At 40.8% G+C, this 22,943-nt stretch overlaps 2 protein-coding genes across 2 annotated transcripts; both read right to left on the bottom strand.

Moving 5' to 3' along the window:
• Positions 1-2,100: 2,100 nt before the first annotated feature.
• Positions 2,101-6,154, bottom strand: LOC108668608. The gene is made up of 2 exons (XM_018155850.2): positions 2,513-6,154; positions 2,101-2,474 (listed from the first exon to the last, which is right to left on the bottom strand). Exon 1 carries the CDS (start codon positions 6,029-6,031, stop codon positions 2,555-2,557), a length of 3,477 nt encoding a protein of 1,158 aa, XP_018011339.2. The 5' UTR covers positions 6,032-6,154; the 3' UTR covers positions 2,101-2,474; positions 2,513-2,554.
• LOC108668607 lies at positions 6,076-12,626 on the bottom strand. Its single transcript, XM_047883028.1, has 4 exons — positions 12,543-12,626; positions 9,798-9,927; positions 6,416-8,384; positions 6,076-6,225 (listed from the first exon to the last, which is right to left on the bottom strand). Exons 2-4 carry the CDS (start codon positions 9,848-9,850, stop codon positions 6,076-6,078), a joined length of 2,172 nt encoding a protein of 723 aa, XP_047738984.1. The 5' UTR covers positions 9,851-9,927; positions 12,543-12,626.
• Between the last annotated feature and the right edge of the window lie 10,317 nt (positions 12,627-22,943).

Raw genomic sequence — 22,943 nt, 5'->3', positions numbered from 1 at the left:
ATTCTGTGACGTTTATGTGAATATCTAATATTTTTTTAGTAATATTAATATTACGACTTTGAATGTCAATTATTTCATTTATTAATATTACGACTTTGAATATCACATATTTTAGTTATCAATATTACGACTTTGAATACCAAATATTTTATTTATTAATATAACGACTTTGGATACCAAATATTTTATTTATAAATATTACGACTTTGAATATCAAATATCTTATTTATTAATATTACGACTTTGAATATCAAATATCTTATTTATTAATATTACGACTTTGAATATCAAATATTTCATTCATAAATATTAAGACTCTGAATATCAAATATTTCATTTAATAATATTACGGCTTTGAATTTGAAATATTTTTTATTAATATTAGGACTTTAATTCAAGTCTTCAATACTCTTCTATGTTAATATACAATCACGACGCCAATAACTTCAGTTAAGGGGATAATAACATAATAAAAACGCTGGTATTTTTACTGAAAATACCTTCCTTTTGGTCTATCTAGACCGACGTACGAAAAACTGAATGAAATAACTTTCACGATGAACGTGAGAACAGTTAAATTACACACGTTATTTCCATTAATTTCACATAGAAATTTTCCTAACAATATTCAAAGAATAACACCGCAAAATAGCATTAGCAAGAAATTCGATTTTTCTAATCCAATTTAAATTCTCAACGCAATTTACCCTCACTGTTTTGCCTCTAATTTGGACAATCTTATAGCAGAATTTTATTGAATTACCTTACCGTAAATGGGCTTCATTTTCAGTAACGGTAGAGTAAACGATAAATTTTCAATCAAACACCATGAAAACTCAAAAAAATTGCATCTATCGACAATAGCTTCAAATGTGCCTCAATAACAATAAAGATAGATCGTAAATGATAAAAAAAACTTTAATTAACGCCACTATAGACGATATCCACGAAAACGCCACTGACAAACCAGTTATTATCTATAATGCAGTTAGTGTTTGAAAATTCCACTGGCCGCCACTGATGGCCTAGTGTACATGCACTTTGATGGAGAACGCAACGCAGTGAAAATATTCAATTTTCCTTGGCTTAACAACGAAAAGTTATCAACATACAAGCGTAGGTTTGTTGCATTGTACATAATTACAATTAGTAAAATTACAGTACATAATTACGATTGCAAAAATTACAGTACATAATTACGACTACAGTACAATTACAGTTCATAATTACAATTACAGTTTTTCTTCTGTAATTAACTAAAGTAGAAAAAAATTGAGAAATATGCTATTAAACACAGAGCAAAATAAGCGAGGGGAAACTTTGAATTTGAGATTCTCCTAACAGCATGAAAAAGCATAAGCCATGGTGAATGTATTGACCATGAAAAGCATACGAGACAGTTTGTGCGAACCACGTTTTTTTACAAAAAACGTGAAAGAAGTGTCGTGACATCGACAAAAAAAAAAAGACTATGCAATGAAGAAATAAAAAAATATGTGAAAATTCCTTTCGATCGAATAAAGCAAAGATGCCATAGGAAATATTAGAGAAAAACTATATTCATAACGGCGTCAGGAGGCTCTCCTCAACATCAACATGTCATCGAAATAAAAAAAAATTTGCAGCTTGCATGTACATGATGTACCGCAAAAAACATACTCTCATGTCGGAAGATATTCCAAAATTGTTAGCAAACAAACTGTGGCAACAGGACAGCCACGAGCTATAGATGCATTGCCCATACACAAAACAGAAATTTCGGAAAATAAAATTTAAAATTGAAATCCTCACAGCACAGCGCGCTCGGTCTGCAAACCAATCAAGTTCATAGAAATTAGGCGGGTCGAACGAACGGTGCAACAACCAGGACATGAAGTGCAGCCCCATGACCTGAATGCAACCCCAGGATATGAAGTGCAACGCCAGGATATGAGGTGCAACCCCCCAGCACATGTGGTGACAGCGGGTTCCAGGTCCTCAGCCACAGCGGGTCCCGGGTTCCCAGCGGGTCCCAAGTCTTCAGCTACAGCGGGTCCCGGGTTCCCAGCGGATCTCAGGTTCCCAGCGGGTCCCGGGTCCCCAGCCCCAGCGAGTCCCGGGTCACCAGCCCCAGCGGGTCCACAGCCCCAGCGGGTCCCGGTCAGGGATTGCTGTTGTCGCCAATCCTCGAGGGCCGTCGATCGCTCTTCATTATCGGCCGCTAATTGGCATCTGCTGACCGGCAATCCGCAAGTCCAAAGGCAGTGGAAAATGAAGGAGAATCAGCGGTGGCCGCCTATAGCGCGACCGTAATTAGGGTGATCGACTATAAAGCGACCGTGATCAAGTAAAAAGATGATATTTAGACCGAGAGAGGAGAGTTCTTCGCGCGCCAAAGCTGGAGAGTTCTTCAGTTCAAGCACCAAAGCTGGACGCAGACAAGAGGGTTTGAGTTATCCAAGTGTCGGCAGTGAACCTGCGGCAGGGCAGTGAACCTGCAGCAGGGCAGTGAACCTGCAGCAGGGCAGTGAACCTGCAGCAGTGTATAAGCGATGTCCATTACATTGCTAATGTTCTAGTCCTCCTCATCATCAGAAGACCAACTGCCCAAATTTTCATCACAAGCCAGAAACGAATCCTCCAATTCATTGTCGTCTGCCGCACGCGACGGCGATTCTCCAGCTACGGTCTCCGATCTCAGATTGTCAGAGTCAGAGACAAGGTCAGAGTCAGAGCCACCAGCGTTAGGACGGCTCGTATCACTCGCAGGTATCCCAGAGACCGACTCAGGGTGTAATGTTCTGCTCGTTTGGTCCCGGTGATTCGAATCTATGTCTGAGTCAGAGTGACTGTCGTTGGACCGGCTCATGCCACTCAGTTGCAGATTCAGGCTTCGGTCGCCTGCTTGTTCTTCCCCAACTGAGCCAAAAGAGGAGTGTGGGGCACCGCATTTCGCCTCCCCAGGCGAAGAACTATGGGGAAGAATCATTCTAATTGGAGACGAATCATCGAAATGGTCCATGTCTAACATTTCGGAAGAAATATCAATTGAACCTAAGGGATCATAATAAGGAGACGATACGTCGAGGTGGTAGGGAGTGGATGAAAATGACCTGTCAGTGTTGAGTGCATGGGTGACATCATCAGGAGACGAGAATTCGCTTTTAACTTCGTCAATTTGTCGTATTTTCTCACTGTGTTGCGCGACGCTGTCGACTGCTTTAGCGTCACATGCAATGAAAAGATTATCGTTTGCGCCATTACTGGCTTCCTCGGCACGGTTGTCAGCTTCCATCTTCTGACTTCTATCATCGAAATGATCATTTTTGTCTCCTGCACTTCTTCGATCGTTTCCAGCTTCAAGCTTACGATATTTTTTCTGGGGACCATTCAAACCATTCTCAGGTTCAACCTTCACACTTACATTGCATGTATTTTCGACATAGTCATCAGCTTCATGGCTTTGATTCTCCGTATCACAAGACGCCTCGTCCTTGCTCTCATCTATTACCAGATCGCTCAGGTCCCCTGAAGAGTCCATGGCTGATGGCAGAATACTTGAGAGTTTTTTGCGACCGCTAACACACGTCAAAGATTTCTGTGGGTGTAAAGAAGGGTTCAGTTTACCCACGAGTTTCAAGCAAGAGGGCTTGCGGCTCGCAAGCAGCGTGGGTTTGATTTGTTTTGAAGTAGTTGTGTTGAAGCATTGGCTTGCTGCTCCGTTCGCATCGACGACGCCGATATCAGAATTTAAAATGGGTAGGTTTTTTTCACCAGCTTGGGTACCTGGCTGTTGAAATACAGTTTTTGATGGGGTGATGTGGTTGATAGGGGTTGAATGAGGGTTGGGTGAGCCCGACACTTTATTTCCGGGGGCCGTGCAGCTGTGATCACATGTTAGTCCATTTGAGAGGCCAGAATAGTTTTTATCTGGACAAGGGCAACCGCTATGGCGGCTTGAGCAGCTAGACTGCATGACAGGTCCGTTGTTGAGAGAGTGAGATTGATAATCATACCCGTTACTTTGAAGACCAAATATGCAATTTTGAGAACCAGCGACATCACAGATGGATGAAACAGAACCGTTGAAGTGCCGCTTATCAACGGGCAGATGCGGATGACAACCAACGGTCATCAGAGAACCTACTGAATTGTACGGTAAATTTGAGCAGGAGTTCTGCGGATATGCTGTCGTCGATTGCGAAGAAACGTCTTCTTTGACGTGATCCAAATGCCGGTCAACAGACACGCAACTCAGGCCGGTCCCTGAGGCGTTTTCTTCAGTGTGACCCGTACAAGTTGAAGTGCCTGGGAGACAATCAGTGAAGCTAGTAGGCCTAAAATTTGCAGTAGTGACAAATGCATTGAGCTGCAGATCATGATTCTGGCCATGGCATGAGTTGTCAGTTTGTCTGAAGATATCTTGGTTATTCTGCGAGAGGGGGGACGTAAAATCCGATGGCAGAATTTGTGAATTGATATCGAGATAAGGTTCCTGGAGGGCCTGAGTCTCCATCAAATTAGACGCCCTGCCACAGTTCACAATAACGCCACCATGCATCTTGTGAGCTGCGCTTACAGTGAGGTCTCGGCCCCAAGTCGGCATGTTATGGTTCACAATTGAACCATAATTGGGGGGAGTGAACTTTGCGCAAGAAGCAGAAGCTGGAGCAATGGTCGGGTTAACGGAGGGACAATGACTTGTAATATGTTCACTATTTGTAAGCTGTGCAGCGGAATAGAATACGTCCGAGCTCCCGCAATTCGTTCGCTGCGACATGTCGGAAGCTGAAACAAAGGAACTCAACTCAGTGACGCGAGGCGTTTGATCTCCGGAACCCAGGCTTATCCCTGAGTCACAGAAGCGAAAGTTCGACGAGTAAACTTCACCTACAGGTCCACCAAAGCCTGCACTGTCCGTGCCGACTGGATAGGAGCTGTACGAACCATCATCGTGAGCCAGGATATTAGAGCTGATGGAACGATCGCGCGTAGAGTCTCGAGTGCCAGCAATTGCGAGCTTGTCGTTTGCAAGGGCAGAAAAATATTGTACGTTATTGGTCATGTTTGTGCAGGATATCAAGCTTCCAGGCACTGAACTCACGTCTCTAGCTAATCCGACATTACCGTTGCAGCAGCCACAAACAGTCGCATTGAAGTGGGTAAAGTTGTTCATGAACATGGCATCATTTTTGTTATTGTTTATATCCGCGGTAGAAAAATTCTTGAAGTTATCCCAGATACCAGACTCACTCAAAGCATTTCCAGCTTGCAAGAAACTGAAAGCAGTATTGAACGACTCTAATTTTATAGGAGCTTGACAATCATTGTTCTCACTCACTGATAAGCGACTTGCTCCAGCGACCGCTTCAAATGGCTGTACTGGTCCCGAACGATCCATAATCTCACACGCTGATGCGCTTCGACGTCCGCTTGGATCCTCAAGCCTACAGCTTCGAACTCTGTAGGCATCAGGGTCCGAATTTTTTGGCGTCAACGGAGTGGAAGTTGATGGATGAAGCTGATCATTTTCCAACGCCCCTTTCTGGTTCACGTGCAAGAAGTCGAGTTTTTCTGAGAGCCTTTTTCTGAAGCAAAGATCTCGCCGGACGCGATTAGGAGTTTCTTTAACTCTACATTTTGCGTTGCCCAGTGACCCCGCCCCTTCTGAAACAGATCGATCAATTTTGTTCATGTCACAGCAATGGGCTGAATAATCGGCGCCAGTATTTTCACTTCGAGAACGAGAAAGCGTTTGGTACCTGCAAGCCTCAGAATCGCCTTCTTCTCGGTACATATTTTCGATACTTTCTGCAGCGGCTTTTGTTTCCTGTGACGGAAACACCGAGCACAAATCCAAGCTTCGCCGTAATTCAGACCAAATTATGAATGATGGGTCGCTTAAAATAGGATCGGTTTTCTGCTTCTGATGTCCATGCATTTGGCCGAAGACGTTGCTTCGCACAGGCTCGAAACACTCGTTCATGCGGCACTCGCGCAGTCGATTGAACCTTTTCACGTAAACTTGCAGAAGGTCTTTTGGGATGGTCATTTCGATGATATTCAGAGCTCGCGTAAGACCAAGACGGATTCCAGCTACACGATCTTCTTTGGAATCTTCGCAATGAAGGCAGCTAGCATCCAAGGACTTGGCACGCGGAGCGATCGCGTTGAAATTTGCAGGATCTTCGGACGTGCGAGCTTCGGGATCAAGAGCGCCAAGTGCAGGAGGCGCGACGACATCAACTGAATTTCCGATAATTGAGGACGGAAATTCGTCTTTGATTTTACTAATGCGATCACTGAAGGCATTAACTAACGAATGATTACTGCTGGGAGCTTCTGTGACCGTTTCTTTTCTTGATTTTGCAGGTTTTCCAAGTTCCTTTCTCGAAGATTCCTTTCTGTTCCCCTTTCTTTTTCGTTCTTTTATTACCTTGTCTTTTTTCTTTCGTTTTGAATTGTCGACGACAATTCTGAATTTCGCCGTGATTGATGAACCACCTTCGCTTTGCTTCGTTTCGGTTCCTTCCATTAATGCTACTTGTGAATCTTCCACTTTACACTCTTCCACTGTTTCCACCAACGCTTCAGGTGGCGAACGAACTTTTTTCCGTTTCTGCTTGGGTTTTACAGCGGGCTCTGAAGGCGAGCCGGTATCCGCAGAATTTCTTGTAGGCATTTCCACGTCTGATGGTTCCATTTTCACAGCAGCCATGTTAGTCGCGGCGGACTTTTTCCTTGATTTAACTGCCTGACCAACATCAGAATTAATTGCGGGACTTTTGTCTGCCTCGTGGTTTACTTGAGTGGACGATACCACAGCACTGGTCGTTTTCTTCGTCTTTTTAGGCAACCGAGGTGACGCTGAATTCGCCAATGGTTGTTTCCTCTTCCGCTTGTTGGTCCCAGGAAGAAGCTTGTCCTGTTCATTTGGTTGGGGCATCGAAGAATCTTGGGCTGATTCACACGGGATATTTTGCGCTGACTCCAAGCAAGACTTAGAGTAGGCCAACGGAACGTGCGGCGTAGATGACATCGAGCTCTTTTTACATGTCGATCTCATATTTACATTTTTCGATATTGGTTCAGGAACCGAAGACAAGACTTCACTCTCAGAAGTGACAAAACTTATTTCTAACCTCGGTGAAGAAGAGTCCATGCTTCCATTAACAGCTTCTCCTGGATTATTCCGTCTTAAATGATTATTAACACCAGAAACTGGCGTCATGCAGCATTCCAGAACTTTTTTGTCGAGCGGTACCAATCCTACACGGCGGAATTCAGCGATAATTACTTCTTTTTGCAAACAACTCCAGAGCTTCGGGAGAACTTGCAATGAGTGTGCCTTTGTGATTGACCGTTTGCTTCTGCCGCTGAACTCGGGCGACGATTTGATGAGTTCATCGAAGATCGCCGAACCAAATGGGAGCCGCGACCCGGCAGTCGTGTCAGGCAGGTAAAACAAAATAATCATATTGTCCCGACAGAAGTCCAGCACGGCCAAGGAGATGATACCAATTGACTGGTCCAAGAACAGCAACAAAGGACGATTAGTTTCATCGTCTCCCAGTTCCCGAACGATCAGCTGGAGCCAGTCCAAGAAAACATCTGCATCCATGACGCATTCCTTAGACCACACTTCAAAAGATGGGAACGAAGTTTTAGATTTGGCGAAATATTTTTGCTCCGATGACCTGCTTTTAGCTACAAACAACGGAGTGAGCGCTGAGCCATCAACACCAACACAGGTGAACATCGTGATAATGCTTGGCAGATGTTTCTGATGGGGCGGTTGGCAGTGGACAAGCTTGCCAGTGCCGCCGTCCTCACGCTTGAGAACCATCGCCAGTCGATGGCAGCAGTAGATCTGTCTTGCATTGACCTCACTGCCGCTTAAGAATGAGTCTGCATCGAGGCCATATTGAATTTCAAAAAGCTCATCTAAGTTTTTCAGCCAAAGATCAATAACGGAACAAGAGTTAGACTTCCACACCACAGTTCCTTCAGAATTTTTCAGTTCCTTTTCTTTTTGAATGCGAATTTCATCAAGGAAACGTCTGCAATAACCCACAGGAGGGAGGTTACTCGCAGCAAACAGCGTGTGTTCCCCGGACATTTCACAGACTTCTTGCATGACAAAAGGCAGGGCCGAGAGAACAGTCGAGCACGACATCTGTCGCATCGTCTTAAGCCATACGAGCAGCTCGTTTTTAATGCGAGGTGACAGCTCGGGGTCTGGAAGGATGGTGTCTTTGGAATACCATCCGTCCTTACGAAGACGGGAGCTGATGGTCGTGCGTGGGATGTTGTATTTGTCGGACGCTTCGTTAATGCCAAGCTCGCCATTCTTGACTTGTTGCACGGCAGTGTTGAGGAGATCACGGTCGTAATGGTGCTCGAACCTGCACAGCATCAGGTTGAATCTGGCGGTATATTTTAAAGAGAGAAATAGGTACTTTTTAATGACCCATACCATCCACATTGAAGAATGAAGAAGTCAGCATTAATTAATAAGGTATAAGGTAATTTATTAATTGAAGGTATTGTGTAGCATACATTGAAGAGGGAATGACGTTTATGATGATGGTTTTAAATTGAAAAGAGATGAGTTACTAATGGCATCAGGTGGTAATACCTGCATTACCATGTGTCATGTAGACTTAAACATGTACTACGTAGTGTAAACAGAGCTGAGGACACATGAGGTGCAGACTGAATTTTAAGGATATTGGTATCCTTCCAATACCTACCGATTTTGAATAGGATATTGGTAGCAACAATTATCATGGAACATGTGGATAGATTTGAAATACACAGGCATTAGAAACTAGGAAAATTCAAACAGAATGTTACCAGAATACAACAAATTCAGTGCTAGGATGCTGGTAAAATTGATGGTCAGACAAAGGCAATGCAAATTTGATGCAAAGAGAAAATTTTAATGCCAGAGAGATACGGTAGTACAAATTGGAAGATAAAATTGAGCAGAGATGAGCAGTTAGCAAACTTCAAGAATATTAGTGAACAGAAATAATTCTATGCGATTTAGCCTTTGACCAGAATTTTGGAAGTTAAATAAGGATACAGAACAAATAATAGGTACCTAGTGCTAGTTGTGTGAAGGAATCAATGGAAAAGGATCACGTGGCACAGCATCAAAGAGAATATGGCAGAGAGTAATTCAACATATTATTGCTAGTAACTCAGTATTATTACCAAGGAAGAGTCAGCTTATATAATGAACTGAAACCTTATCTTGAAATTAAAAATTTATGACTAATATTTACAGTGCAAAAGACTGAGGCAGAAAAGACTGCTTCGGGTGGCACAATAACCAGTCAGTCATACATAACCTACAAATTTACGACCATCTAACATTATCCCAATATTATACCTACATAAAAAATAACTATCTAGCATTATTTCAAAATACAATATATAACCAACTAACATTATTTCACAATAACAGTCAGTGAATAACCATATTGCATTATTTCACTACGCACATAGAAACCATCTCTCATATAGAAATTATACACACAAATAAAAACCATCTTTCACTATAGAAATATTACAATCATTGAAATACTTCACTATTTTAAAACTGACTAATTCCAAGTGAGAAGATTCATGGCATGCAGAGGGTTTATTTACCTGCACACGTCCAACAAGCATCTCCAGTACACATGCATAGCATTGGGTACAGTTACTGCAGTTCCCCCTGTGAGTGGACAGCACGAGATAAAAGACACACTAGATGAAATCAGTAAACCAGCAATTGTGTTGACAGAACAGAGCAAAGGAAATGCAATTACCTGCGTCTCTTCTTTCTGACGGGCGAGGAGAGCTGAGCATGAGAGCGGATCATTGTCAAGGGGAAATTACAAAGACCACTCGAGCATCATTTGATTATCTTGCAAGAGACGAAAGCAAGCGAGGGAAATCCTGCAACAAAATAACATATACCATCCTTCAACAATGAGTGAATTGAGAAATGATAGGGCATCATTGTCTTTGGTAACTGATCACAAAAGATAGAGGAGGGCCATCAGCATTGACATTTCAAGTTAACTTTATGGGAATGTGAGAAACAAACTTTAATTATATAATTTCATATTTTCAATACTGCAACAAGCAGTTATCCCAACAATAAATTAGTATTTGTTTTGAGTTACAAGTTCACCAGGAATTTATTAGCTAGGTATTCATCAGAATCAGTCATTATTTGATTATAAAGAGCTGTAGACTATATTGATCAGTGACAATGATCCATACTGATTGTAAATTGCCATATATGGAGGAGCTTCATTGGCCTTTGCAAGGATTGTTCCTCAAAATCTTTGAGGCAATAAAACCATGTATACATGTGATCTATTGTGTGTCACACTTCACAGATTGTGGAAATGCTACTTGAAGATAGAGCAAAATATACCCATTGATCAAAATGGAAAAAGTCCAACTTTTTGCAAAAAATATGATTGATCAGAAGTTATAAAGTTTGGAAAAATTCCAAATTGGTAAGTTTAATTAATTTGGTTAGCTTGATTGATCAATTCTATTTATATATAATCAGATAAAATTTAGATTCACTTAGGGAAATCATGCAATTCTGGAAGTGGCTGTTGTGGTTCACAACTACCTAGCTTTAAAGTAGACATTTTACAGGGTGATAATTGACAAGGCAAAATTGTCCAAGCATGAGGAAATTTTTACCTACGCTAGTGGTCAGGGAGTAACTACATGCATCCCTCAACAATGAGTGCTTTGAAAAATGATTGGCCATCATTGTCTTTGGTAACTTATCACAAATGATAAAGAGCCATCAGCATTGAAATTACAAGTTAACTTTAGGAGAATGTGAGAAACAAACTTAAATGAAATAATTACACCTTTTTCAATAGGTACTGCAACAGCCAGTGATCCCAACAATAAATTGGTAGGTATACATCTGTCAACATTTGAACATGTACACACACCTGTTTCTTCTACCTGGCAATTTAGGAAAGAGGGCAATTTAGGTGATGATATTTATATTAAACCAGCATTATATTATATGATATGATATATAGGTATTTTTGTTAGAAAAATTAAGAATTTCCAATGCAATGAAAATTAAACTCAAACTCAGCTTATTTTGTTTTAAAAGTGTTCAAAAGAATAAAGACCAGCTCTATCAGCTGCAATCAGTAGTTCAAAATGCTAAAAATACATGCATATGGGAATAATCAATAATGGGATGGATAGAAGAACCAAACTTCCATATGAAGATAGAGGTAAATAATCTTAACAATTTCTTTGCTTCTACAATTACCCAATTAGTACAAAACTAACTAGAAAATTGGACAGAAACAAACCATAAAAGAAAAAATTTCATGCTCAGGGCCAGGGGTAAATTATTTTTATTTGTGGCACTTGACTAGTAATTTATTTTGTTTAAATCATAAACTGATAAAAGAATGTTACATTTTTGCCCATATGCATTTAAAGAAAATAAACTTTAAAACAGTCTTCTCCACTTGCATTTTTTGGGAAGTTCTGTCTAATATTTGAGATTGGAGATTTTTTAGGTAGTCAAAAAATGACACACTTTAACAGTTTGACCTGCAAATATTACGATTGAAACAATAGTTAGGCCTATTATCTATGATTTTTGGAAATTTTTACCTGATAATGATATTCCTTTACTTTATGGGTTTTTGTGGTTAGCTAGGTACTTTGCATTTGCATATCCTTGATAGGCTAGAAGCTAGATTATATTTACTGGTCTTAGAGGTCTACTTTTACTTTTAGTTATAGGCTAGGTATGAGTTATGACCTAAAAATGAACTTGAGGAAAAGTCTGAAAAAAGTCTGCTCTGAGTGCTCTGACACTACACTTTGCACAGTGTACTTATTAAAATTAGGTACCTAGTAGTAAATTATGTAAATAATTACACCTAGGCAGCTAGGCTAGTAAAAATAATACAGTTTGTTATTTGTACCTAGGTAACTTACAAATAGGAGCTAACAAACTGAATTATTTTTGCTTACAAATTGTAATTTGTAAGCAAATAAAGTCATGTAAGTGATGTAACACATGCATTTGTCACAATTCATGACTCCATGAGTTCAGCGACTCAGCAAGCATTTAAATTTTGATTGAGCAACTCTCTACAAAATGCAACACAGTAAGGCTTCATAGCTATGTCACACACTGACTCTGACACACACACAGTTCAGTGACAGGACAGTGAGCAACTTTTAGCCTTAGGTAGCTATAGGTATAACATCATAACACATGCTGAAATCTAATAATATACTGACCACGAAGGCACGAACTGCAAGTCTTGCTCAGTTACTGTTGCCGGCCTGTCGGTGTAGGCAAAAGAAAACTGTTCCTGGTACAAGTTTACGCTTACGAAATTTGATATCTCATAATCTTACTCTCAGTCATTCAGATATCAATTTGTTCATGTTGCAGTTGCTGCTGAGTTGCAATACTTAATACTATAAACTCTACAGATATCAATTTGTTTATATTGCTATACTATAAAGTATAAACTCTAGCAAGTTAGACATACCGTCCTAGGCTTGTTCGTATCGTCGACTAAAACTGATCCGTTAAAAATTGGACAGCACAATTCAGTTAATCTTAGAACAGAGAGTGGACCGTGGAGCAGGGACGCTGAGTCAGGACTTCTTCCGTGGTCCGTGAAATGAGTTTTGACCGGAAGGACTCAACGCTACGAGACCATCCACTAAAACCTTTTCTACAAGTTTTTCTCCTGCCAAGTTGTTACCAGAATTAGATGGAAGTATTGGAAAAACTTCATCCAGAAGGTCATTCTAATTATAGTTTAAATGATGATTTAAAAGTAATATATCAATGAAAGTATTTATATATATTTATTGCGCAGCATATATTTGTTGCACATTAACATTAATTAAATTTAATACTAATCAATGCTTTTCATAAAATTAAAATATTTAGCTCCGTACCTCAAACAACCAATCATTTTACCATGTAACGTAAGTGGACTGCTTCCGTCGATGTTCGGTGCATCTGTTTTAAAAACGCCACTATTTTTAGACGCAATGCTTTCATGCAATTAACGTAATTTATTAATCAGAGTGAGTTTCTACCAGAAATATAATATAATTGCTGTCGTTGCTCGATTGAACAAGCGAAATGATAAGTGGCAGGCAATTATTTGGCGGTAATGCTAAAGCTTGAGAACTCCGAGCACATTTAATGACATGAAATTGGACAAACACGCTCAGTCGGCGCAAAATTAGTCGAACTTTAGAGTCAAATTATCAGCATCTGCGGCATGTGCAGCTGATGCATTGCTTGTGCAGCTGATGCATTGAATGTGCAGCTGATGCATTGAATGTGCAGCTGATGCATCGCGCTTGCATAGTGCAGCTGATGCGTTGCATGTGCAGCTGATGCAATGAATGTGCAGCTGATGCATTGCATGTGCACCTGATGTTTTGCATGTGCAGCTGATGCATTGCATGTGCAGTTGATGTATTGCATGTGCAGCTGATGTATTGCATGTGCACCTGATGTTTTGCATGTGCAGCTGATGCATTGCATGTGCATAGTGCAGCTGATGCATTGCATGTGCAGTTGATGTATTGCATAATTTGCATGTGCAACTGATATATTTATTGTGCAACTGATATATTGAACGATCATGCAGCTGATGTATTACAAGTGAAGCAGGTGCATCTCATGTGCAGCTGATATATCGATGATGATAATGATGCACATGTACTGCTGATGCATCTCAGTTTAGATTGTTATTTGCATGTTCAGCAGATGTAATACGCGTGCAGCTGATTTTATTGCATGTGCAGCTGATGTATTACATATGTAGTTATGTAAGTGCAGCTGATTTTATTGCATGTGCACCTGATGTATTGCATATGTAGTTACGTAAGTGCAGTTGGTTTTATTGCATGTGCAGCTGATGTATTATATATGTAGTAATGTAAGTACAGCTGATTTTATTGCATGTGCACCTGATGTATTGCATATGTAGTTACGTAAGTGCAGTTGGTTTTATTGCATGTGCAGCTGATGTATTACATATGTAGTTACGTAAGTGCAGCTGATTTTATTGCATGTGCAGCTGATGTATTACATATAAAATTACCTAAGTATAACGTCGGGGCACCGCATGACGATGCTGGTGCAGGCCTCCAACGTGGCACGGGCGATGGTCTCATTGTGGGCCTCCCGCATATAGAATAGAATGGAAGTGTCGGCACTGAAGAAAGAATAGAATAGAAGTGTCGGCACCGAAGAAATAGGCCCATGGCCTGTTGCCGATTTTTGAACTTTTCGTGACTTGATTCACAAGGGATCCGGCCTTTGGAACCCGATCTTTCTATAACTGACGATTGATTCTTTGGTCCTCCAGCTTGCAGATGGCATGTGAGTCTGCGGCTCAATGTCGTGCTGGTCATACCGATGTAATTTACACTTTGGAGTTATGTAAGTACAGCTGATTTTCTACATGAGCAATGGGCGGGTCTCGATGGCACTTCGATGTCAACTCATGCCACCGATATTATGAATGTAAACTTACTTTCCATTGGCCTCCAGATGTCGAACCGATAATTTTTCTGGCACCAACAAGTGTTTTTTCGTTATCTTACATTTAAAATAATTTCATTTAATTTTTTTGTAAAGTAAGTACTTAATTGTACACTACCCATATCCCGTTAACCAGATGTACAATAAATTTTATTATTTTTTTGTAATTAGCCTGGAATTGTGAAATCGAGAGGAAAAATGTCGCTCCGAAAATTTATTGATGCAATACAAAAACATCATCGAGAAAATTCAGACTGCCACTTGTGAAACTGTTTTTCCCATGCGAAAGATAAAGTAAGCACATATATAATTATTTTCACGCTACAATTGCAAAATGATAAAATCTAACAATAATGATAATTTACCACCACCAAATAATAATGATTTATTGTATAATTATATCTATATGCAGAAATGATTTCCAAATGCTGTTCACGGCATTTAGATATTATTTAGATATTATTAATCATTTTGTATATATGAAAATTTTGTATTTAGATATTAGTAATCAGCCGCGTCGTTTGTGTTTGCATCGTAAATAGTTTTTAACAGACGCTTCTTAATTAGTGAGGCGTCTACCATCCTGTGTATTTTGAAATTCATGGCTGCATCAAAAATTTTCAAAACAACAGTTATATTCCATCCTCTTCATGTATAATTTTCAGATTCTGAATGGCCAGCTGCTAGAGCCGGTCTCCCTCTACACGGACTCTCGTTTCCCTGGTTCAGGCTTTCCCGCTACACCGACTTTAATTGGCGTGGTTTTGGTTTTCCCGCTACGATGACTTTCGTTGCCTTGATTTAGGTATTCCCGCTACGAAGACTTTAGTTGCCTTGGTTTAAGTATTCCCGCTATGACGACTTTCGTTGCCCCGGTTCAGGTTTTCCCGCTACGACGACTTTAATTGGCCTTGTTTGTGTTTTCCCATTACACCGCCTTCATTGTTTAGGTATTCCCGCTACGAAGACTTTAGTTGCCTTGGTTTAAGTATTCCCGCTATGACGACTTTCGTTGCCCCGGTTCAGGTTTTCCCGCTACGACGACTTTAATTGGCCTTGTTTGTGTTTTCCCATTACACCGCCTTCATTGATCTGGCTTAGGTTTTCCCGCTACGCCGACTTTTATTGGCGTGATTCAGGTTTTCCAGGTACGACGACTTTTGTTGCCCTGGTTCAGGTTTTCCCACTACACCGACTTTAATTGGCGTGGTTTAGGTATTCCCGCTACGATGACTTTCGTTGGCACGGTTCAGGTTTTCCCGCTACCCAGACCTTATTCGTTGGCCGGGTTTAGGTTTTCCCGCTACATGGAAGGCCACTTCGCGTCACCGCTATTCTAGCGGGCTGAGCCTGGCGGTAGAGAACACGGCCCAATATCTGCCATACTTAGCGAGAAACCCGCTATATGGGCCCGTGACCCGCAGTGGGCTCGCTGCCCCATGTTACCCTACTTGGACACTACCCATATACCGTTAACCAGACGTATCATAAATTTTAATTAAAAACTATTTTCAATTAGCCTGGCATTATGAAATCGGCAAGGAGGCCGGGCGGTTAAGCAGAGCAGAATTATAGCAGTGAGTTGCGGGTTCGAGACCGCAATGTGCTGTGAATGTTCTGCGATGATAAGAATCGGCGACAGGCCTACGGCCTAATAAATGCTGAAACCGCTATTATTATTATTATATTATTATTATATCTCTCTGCAAAAGTGATTTCCAAATGCTGTTTACGGCAATGAATTCAGATATTGATCTGGCTTAGGTTTTCCCGCTACGATAACTTTTTTGACTTGGTTTAGGTTTTCCAATTTCGACGACTTTCTTTGCCCTAGTTCAGGCTTTCCCGCTACGCCGACTTTAATTGGCGTGGTTTAGGTATTCCCGCTACGACGACTTTCATTGCCCTGGTTCTGGCTTTCCCGCTACCCAGACTTTCGTTGGCCAGGTTTAGGTTTTCCCGCTACATGGAAGGCCACTTCGCGTCACCGCTATTCTAGCGGGCTGAGCCTCTGTCTTGCATGAAAGCTGTTCCCTTACAGCCGCTGTCTGATGACCGTAAATCTCAGCCCGAGCTTTGCTTGCTCGCTGGCTATGGATAATCGGGAAGACACCATCTATCATCGCAGAATAAAAATTAAAAAACAATAATTAAGATTTTGCATTATGAGCCCGATTTGCAAAAAGAAATATTTGATTTTGGCTGCTTATAGCGCGTGAAAATCGTTTATTTCAGAATCGAGACGGCAAATAAATGTGTGTAGATGGAATTTAGTTATAAAGGGCAAACAATATTTAAAAAAATATTAAACATAGTTGTTGAAAAAGAAGACACCCGCGTGTTTGTTGAAGAAATATTTGTTTAAAAGACGACTGAGACTCGTACGGTTGGCAAAGCTTATGACACGATTTTTGATTCTTGATAAGAATTAGCATAATATATTGTCTTCTATTATACAAATACGTCTTATGGATTATTCGCTTTATCGATGATTAAAAATTAAATGAATATGCTAACAATATATTCATAAAAATCCACGGACGCGGAAACATACATAAGACGTGAAATGCGCTGGCCCAAATTAGTCCAATGTAGTGAATTAGTTCAGAAAAAAGATGCAACAATTAGTTAAACTAATTTGAGCTGTCACCTATTCCAGGACAGCTGAGTTCTGTATAATGAGCGTTGCAGTGAAACTTCACTAAACATTTAGTGATGATACGAGGCTCATTAGCAACGTTGTCATGACATTGCAGAGCAGGAGACCAATAATGAGTGACATTCCCTGTAGATTTGACCCCCGGCTTCCAATATTGCCTACAGACACACTTTTAGAAAAATTACCGTTAACGGTATTACCGGCGTTTCAGTGGCCGGTCGGACACCGTAAAAGAAACACCGTGTCGCCGTTTTTATTCTAATTTAACACTAGAAATCGGTAAAACATCTGATAATAACGGCGAAACAGTTTATTTTCACGGGGCGACCGGCCACTAGAACGCCGGTGTGACCGTTTTTTCACCGTTTTTTCTAACAGTGCACAATTAGGTTTTGAATACGTATTTAAATTTTACCTTTGCATTCGTGCTGTATATTGAGGTTGTATTGGAAGCATTGGCGAGAAAATTTATGTAATCTTATTGATTAATGTAATGTAATGTAATGTAATCTTATTGATGTAATTTTTTTTCATTGAGTGCGAGATTTTATACGAGGTTCATTGAGTGTAAAAATTGTTATGATGTTCATTGAGTGCGAGAATTTATACGAGGTTCATTGAGTGTAAAAATTGTTATAATGTTCGTTGAGCGCAAAAATTTATATGATTGTAATTGAGTGTGAAAATTGTAATAATGTTCATTGAGCGCAAAAATTTATACGATGCTCATTGAGTGGAAAATTGATCTGATGCTAATTGAGTGTGAAATTTTATATGATGTTCATTGAGTGGAAAATTGATCTGATGCTAATTGAGCGTAAAAATTATTATGATGTTAATAGAGCATGAAAATTTATGTGATGTTCATTGAGTGCGAAAATTGATATGATGCTAATTGAGTGTAAATATTGAAGTGATTTTCATTGAGTGTAAACTGAAATAATGCTCATTTGTGCAAAAATTGATATAATGTTACTTGAGTGTATAAAATGGATACGATGTTCATTGAGTGTGAAAATTGATATAATGTTCATCGAAAGAGAAAATTGAAATAAAATTCATTGAGTGTAAAAATTTATATGATGTTCATCGAGTGTAAAAATTTATATAATATTCATCGAAAGCGAAAATTTATATAATGTTCACTGAGTAAGAAAATTGATACGATGCTCCCTGAGTATTAATAGCTCAACTTTACATCAAGTTGAGTTGTTAATTAATAACTTTTATGGCCCTGGACCCCAAACATTAGTGAGCGAGGACCACTGATATGTCGCGTGTGATGGCCTACATGTGGTGGACCTTTTTAAGCTTTTGGACCATTTTAATCCAAATGGACCTTTTTGGATTAAAAAAATTGGACCTTTATGGAATCCAAAAATTGGAAAAATGGACCTTTTGAATTAAAAATGGACCTTTTTAATCCAAATGCACTGTATATAGTAATATTAGCCTTGAATATGTTACCTCCTGTGTGCAGTAATATGTCATTCATATTTTGCTAATGATAAGCGCATTCAAATTGATAATATGTCCACCGAGTATTAACAGCTGAACATTAAATCAAGTTAATTAAATTAATTAATTAATAACTTTTATCGGTTGAATTTACCAATGGGTCTCTAGAGGGGTGCAGGTTGCTGGCTGTTGCTGGATTATCTTGCGTCAGGCAGATAACATTTTATTGTTGCTAAATAAGCTAACCTTAAATTGCTTATAACACAAAAAACGTTTGCATATGATTATAATAACGTTCGCTTACCACTAATAAGTAGTCCACATACCACAGCTCCATGGTTGAACTAGTAGTTCAAACCATGCCACTGCTCTGCTGGTCCTCCCACTAATAATGGAAGGGGTTTCTCATTATTAGTAAACGGTCTATTGAATAACCCAAGCGTTTGATATTAGTAACTTTATTTGGACAAAAGCTGATGCCGAAACCATCATAATGAAGATCGTTATGACCAAATCGTCATTAAAACTTTGTTTGTTTAGGAACAAACAACTCTTGATGATGGCCTCGCTTGGCTTTGATGTTGCTGAAGAATCACCAACATCATTGAAAATCATAGGTATATCAAAAGAGTATTGGACTGTAGACTTATTAACACCAAAATTGTTCGGTCAGGGTTATTTTCGACGAAGAAAGTTTTTACCGTTAAAAATTCGCATGAACTCGTACGTAAACTTTTATACTTACGTTCGTGTTCGTAATTTTTGGCTTCACGAAAAGGAACAAAAATCGTTGTCGTCCTTGACTACGGAGAAATACTTGGCGATGTTTTTTTGACGACAATCCACTACAAATTCTTTAAGGCCTGGAAAAATTGGGAAAAAATGGATTAAAATTTCAAACGGCGGTTTAAGAAGAAAAAAAACTCGAAATTACTTTTGCGTTGAAGGTTACAGGTTAAGCTTGACGAGATAGACTTTGAAAATATTAATTATTACTGCTTGGTTTAAATTACTAAAGTGTTAGCTTACATCTGACTACATATGAAAACAGTGAGCGAATATTTTCTACTTTACATGACGTAAAGAAAACGAGTTCAGGGGGAACTAATTAGTTCTTCACGGACACCGCTCCGGCCGTCTGCTTTCTGACACAATGGAGCTTTAGTGTCGAAGAAATGCTTATTTTCTCGGGAGACTAATTACAAACGTATTTTATTGAGCTGCTAATTAGTAGCTGAGCTAATTAGCGACACTAATGAGATCTCGCGTGACGTCACACAGCGACATTTTACGTGAAGTCCTGAGAGGAAACTGACCAGCGGAGGTGCATAGAAAACGGGGAGAGGTTTGGGGGAGGTGAGGGGGACTAGTGTGTTGTGGTACACTAGGGAGTTGTGGTACACTAGTGAGTTGTGGTACACTAGTGAGTTGTGGTACACTAGTGAGTTGTGGTACTGGTACACTAGTGAGTTATGGTACACAAGTGAGTTGCGGTACACTAGTGAGTTGTGGTACACTAGATGTTGTGGTATACTAGTGAGATGTGGTACACTAGTGAGTTGTGGTACACTCACCTCAGCACGCCTCAGCACTCCACTCCTCAGCACTCAGCACGCCTCAGCACTCCATTCCTCAGCACCACAGCACGCCTCAGCATTCCACTCCTCAGCACGCCTCAGCACGCCTCAGCACATCTCACAATTCCCAAAGTTAGTCAAGTTTGAGAGTTCGGCCGTAATGAAGTTGTTGCAAGTGCCTCAGTGAGCATTGAAGTGAAACTTGCCAGGGACTGTGAAACTTGTCTGGGACTGTGAAACTTGCTTGGGAGTGTGAAACTTGCCAGGGACTGTGAAACTTGTCTGGGACTGTGAAACTTGCCTGGGACTGTGAAACTTGCCTGGGACAGTGAAACTTGCCTGGGACTGTGAAACTTGCCGGGGACTGTGAAACTTGCCTGGGACTGTGAAACTTACCAGGGACTGTGAAACTTGCCGGGGACTGTAAAACTTGCCAGGGACTGTGAAACTTGCATGGGACTGTGAAACTTGCCAGGGACTGTGAAACTTACCAGGGACTGTGAAACTTGCCTGGGACTGTGAAACTAGCCTGGGACTGTGAAACTTGCCAGGGACTGTGAAACTTGCCAGGGACTGTGAAACTTGCCAGGGACTGTGAAACTTGCCTGGGACTGTGAAACTAGCCAGGGACTGTGAAACTTGCCAGGGACTGTGAAACTTGCCAGGGACTGTGAAACTTGCCTGGGCCTGTGAAACTTGCCGGGGACTGTGAAACTTGCCAGGGACTGTGAAACTTGCCTGGGACTGTGAAAATTGCCTGGGACTGTGAAAATTGCCTGGGACTGTGAAACTTGCCTGGGACTGTGAAACTTGCCAGGGACTGTAAAACTTGCCTTGTACTTTGAAACCTGCCTGGGACAGTGAAACTTATACAATTGTTGGACTATTGTAACTATACTATAGACTTATTTCATTTCAAGTCTTAATCGCTGTTTTAATCTCGTAATCTTCTCGGTGTAATCTCATATCGAGAGGAATGCATCATACCTTAATTAATAGCTGTCACACATCACAACGTCAAATCGTTTACTCGTAACTAACATAACAAATCCGTATCTTGCTATTAAATTTTAATTACATATGCTGAAGTTTATAACGAAAAAAAATTATTCCAGCAATTTTGAAACCTGAATTCCCTTATCCCGCTCCCTCGCCCCCTAAAATGATGGGGGGCGCCCCCCCCTGAACTCCCTGGCCCCCCTGAGTGGGGGGCGCAAAGGACCTTACACAACAAGGCCGTTTTTTGGGCGCCGGGGGTCGGACGGCGCAACTTGAGCCAACTTTGATGATAAAATGCGAGTGTTTTGAGCTCCTGATGGATGTGGGGGGACTTGATGTGGTGGGGGGGGGTTATAACAGGAGGGTGGGGGAAGTTAGGATGGTTATGGTCCACCTTCACGCGGAGGATGATAGTCCGCCATCATCACCATCATCATATACATGTCATGGTGGAAGATGAGTACCCAAGATAGTGGATGACGGGTGGATGACTTGATGTCGAAGATGGGCGGATGACTTGATGTTGAGGAAGGTTGGATGACTTGATGTCGAGGATGGCGTGGAAGACTTGATGTCGAGGAAGGGTGGTTGACTTGATGTCGAGGACAACATTGCTCCGGTTCCTCATGTCGGGCGGTATAGAGGATTAAGCTAGCCCTGTATCCAACGCTCAACATAAATATGCGCAGCTACACTTTGCTGTACAGCCATTAAGCTACAGGCCACAGTAGAAACATCGCAAGCCATACCAGTTATACGACGGCTTTAAAGCCAAAAGCGCCGTATGTCCATGTGTCTCAAAATCCCAAATTTTGAGACACAGGGGCGCTTTTGAGACACTTGAGCGGCCGTAGTCGTCTCGCTTTCGGCACTATCGCTCGGAGCGGCCTTGAGACACCTAAGTGTTTCAAAATAGTTGTCAGTTTTCTGTCAGTGTGTCTATTTAGTCTTCAGGGATGTCAACCCAGCATGTCATATCTCTACACTTACCCCGCCTCTCCACCTGCTGCAGTCAATCCCCGTCTGTCAAATCAGGGTCAGAACTAAATCAAGATGACCCACAAAAGAGCAAATGTGAATCGCTATTTGGACAAATTTACTCATTACTCAGAAGGTGGGACTAGCTGTCTTCTAGCACGCATCACTTCATACAGTCTCTATTGACCTTAACTCCTTCATTCTAGTCCATTTTTTCCTTCATTTCTTTCTTCATTTCTTTCCTTGATTTCTATACTTCTTTTATTTCCATCATTTCTTCCTTCATTTCTTTCCTTCATTTCTTTCCTTCATTTATTTCTTTCATTCATTTCCTTCATTCCTTTCCTTCATTTACTTCCTTCATTTCTTTCCTTCATTCATCGCACCTAGTCATATTTTCCCATAATTTCTTTCTTCATTCTTCGCTCCTCTACATAGTCTCTGCTACGCACCACCAATCTCCACCCGCTGCTCCATCCTCTCCTCTCCTCTTCGTCAGTTCTGATTTTTGCAACGCCGCAAACTTGGCGACCAACTTCCCGAACTTGTGTCTGCTCCGCTTGGGAATCCAAGCCTCGGGCCAAAGTTAGTGTTTAAGTAAGGGACCTCGAGGGCGGCAACGAGCCAACTTAACCGCTCTTTTAATTGCCAAATGATGAGCAGCCGACAACCTTGACTGGAATTATAGGTATTTTTATCATAAGGA

Source organism: Hyalella azteca, unplaced genomic scaffold (assembly GCF_000764305.2).
Source record: "Hyalella azteca isolate HAZT.00-mixed unplaced genomic scaffold, Hazt_2.0.2 contig1578, whole genome shotgun sequence".
NCBI lineage: Eukaryota > Metazoa > Arthropoda > Malacostraca > Amphipoda > Hyalellidae > Hyalella > Hyalella azteca.
The sequence above is the reverse complement of the archived record's forward strand: the minus strand, read 5'-3'. Positions and strand labels throughout refer to the sequence as shown.

Excerpts from the sequence above, each read along its gene's own strand:
- LOC108668608 (XM_018155850.2), bottom strand. The coding sequence starts at position 6,031 with ATGACCATCCCAAAAGACCTTCTGCAAGTTTACGTGAAAAGGTTCAAT.
- LOC108668607 (XM_047883028.1), bottom strand. The coding sequence starts at position 9,850 with ATGATCCGCTCTCATGCTCAGCTCTCCTCGCCCGTCAGAAAGAAGAGA. Across the intron at positions 8,385-9,797 it reads GTCAGAAAGAAGAGACGCAG|GTTCGAGCACCATTACGACC; the intron begins GTAATTGCATTT and ends GATGCTGTGCAG. Across the intron at positions 6,226-6,415 it reads AACGAAAGAAAAAAGACAAG|TTGATGTCGTCGCGCCTCCT; the intron begins GTAATAAAAGAA and ends TCGGAAATTCAG.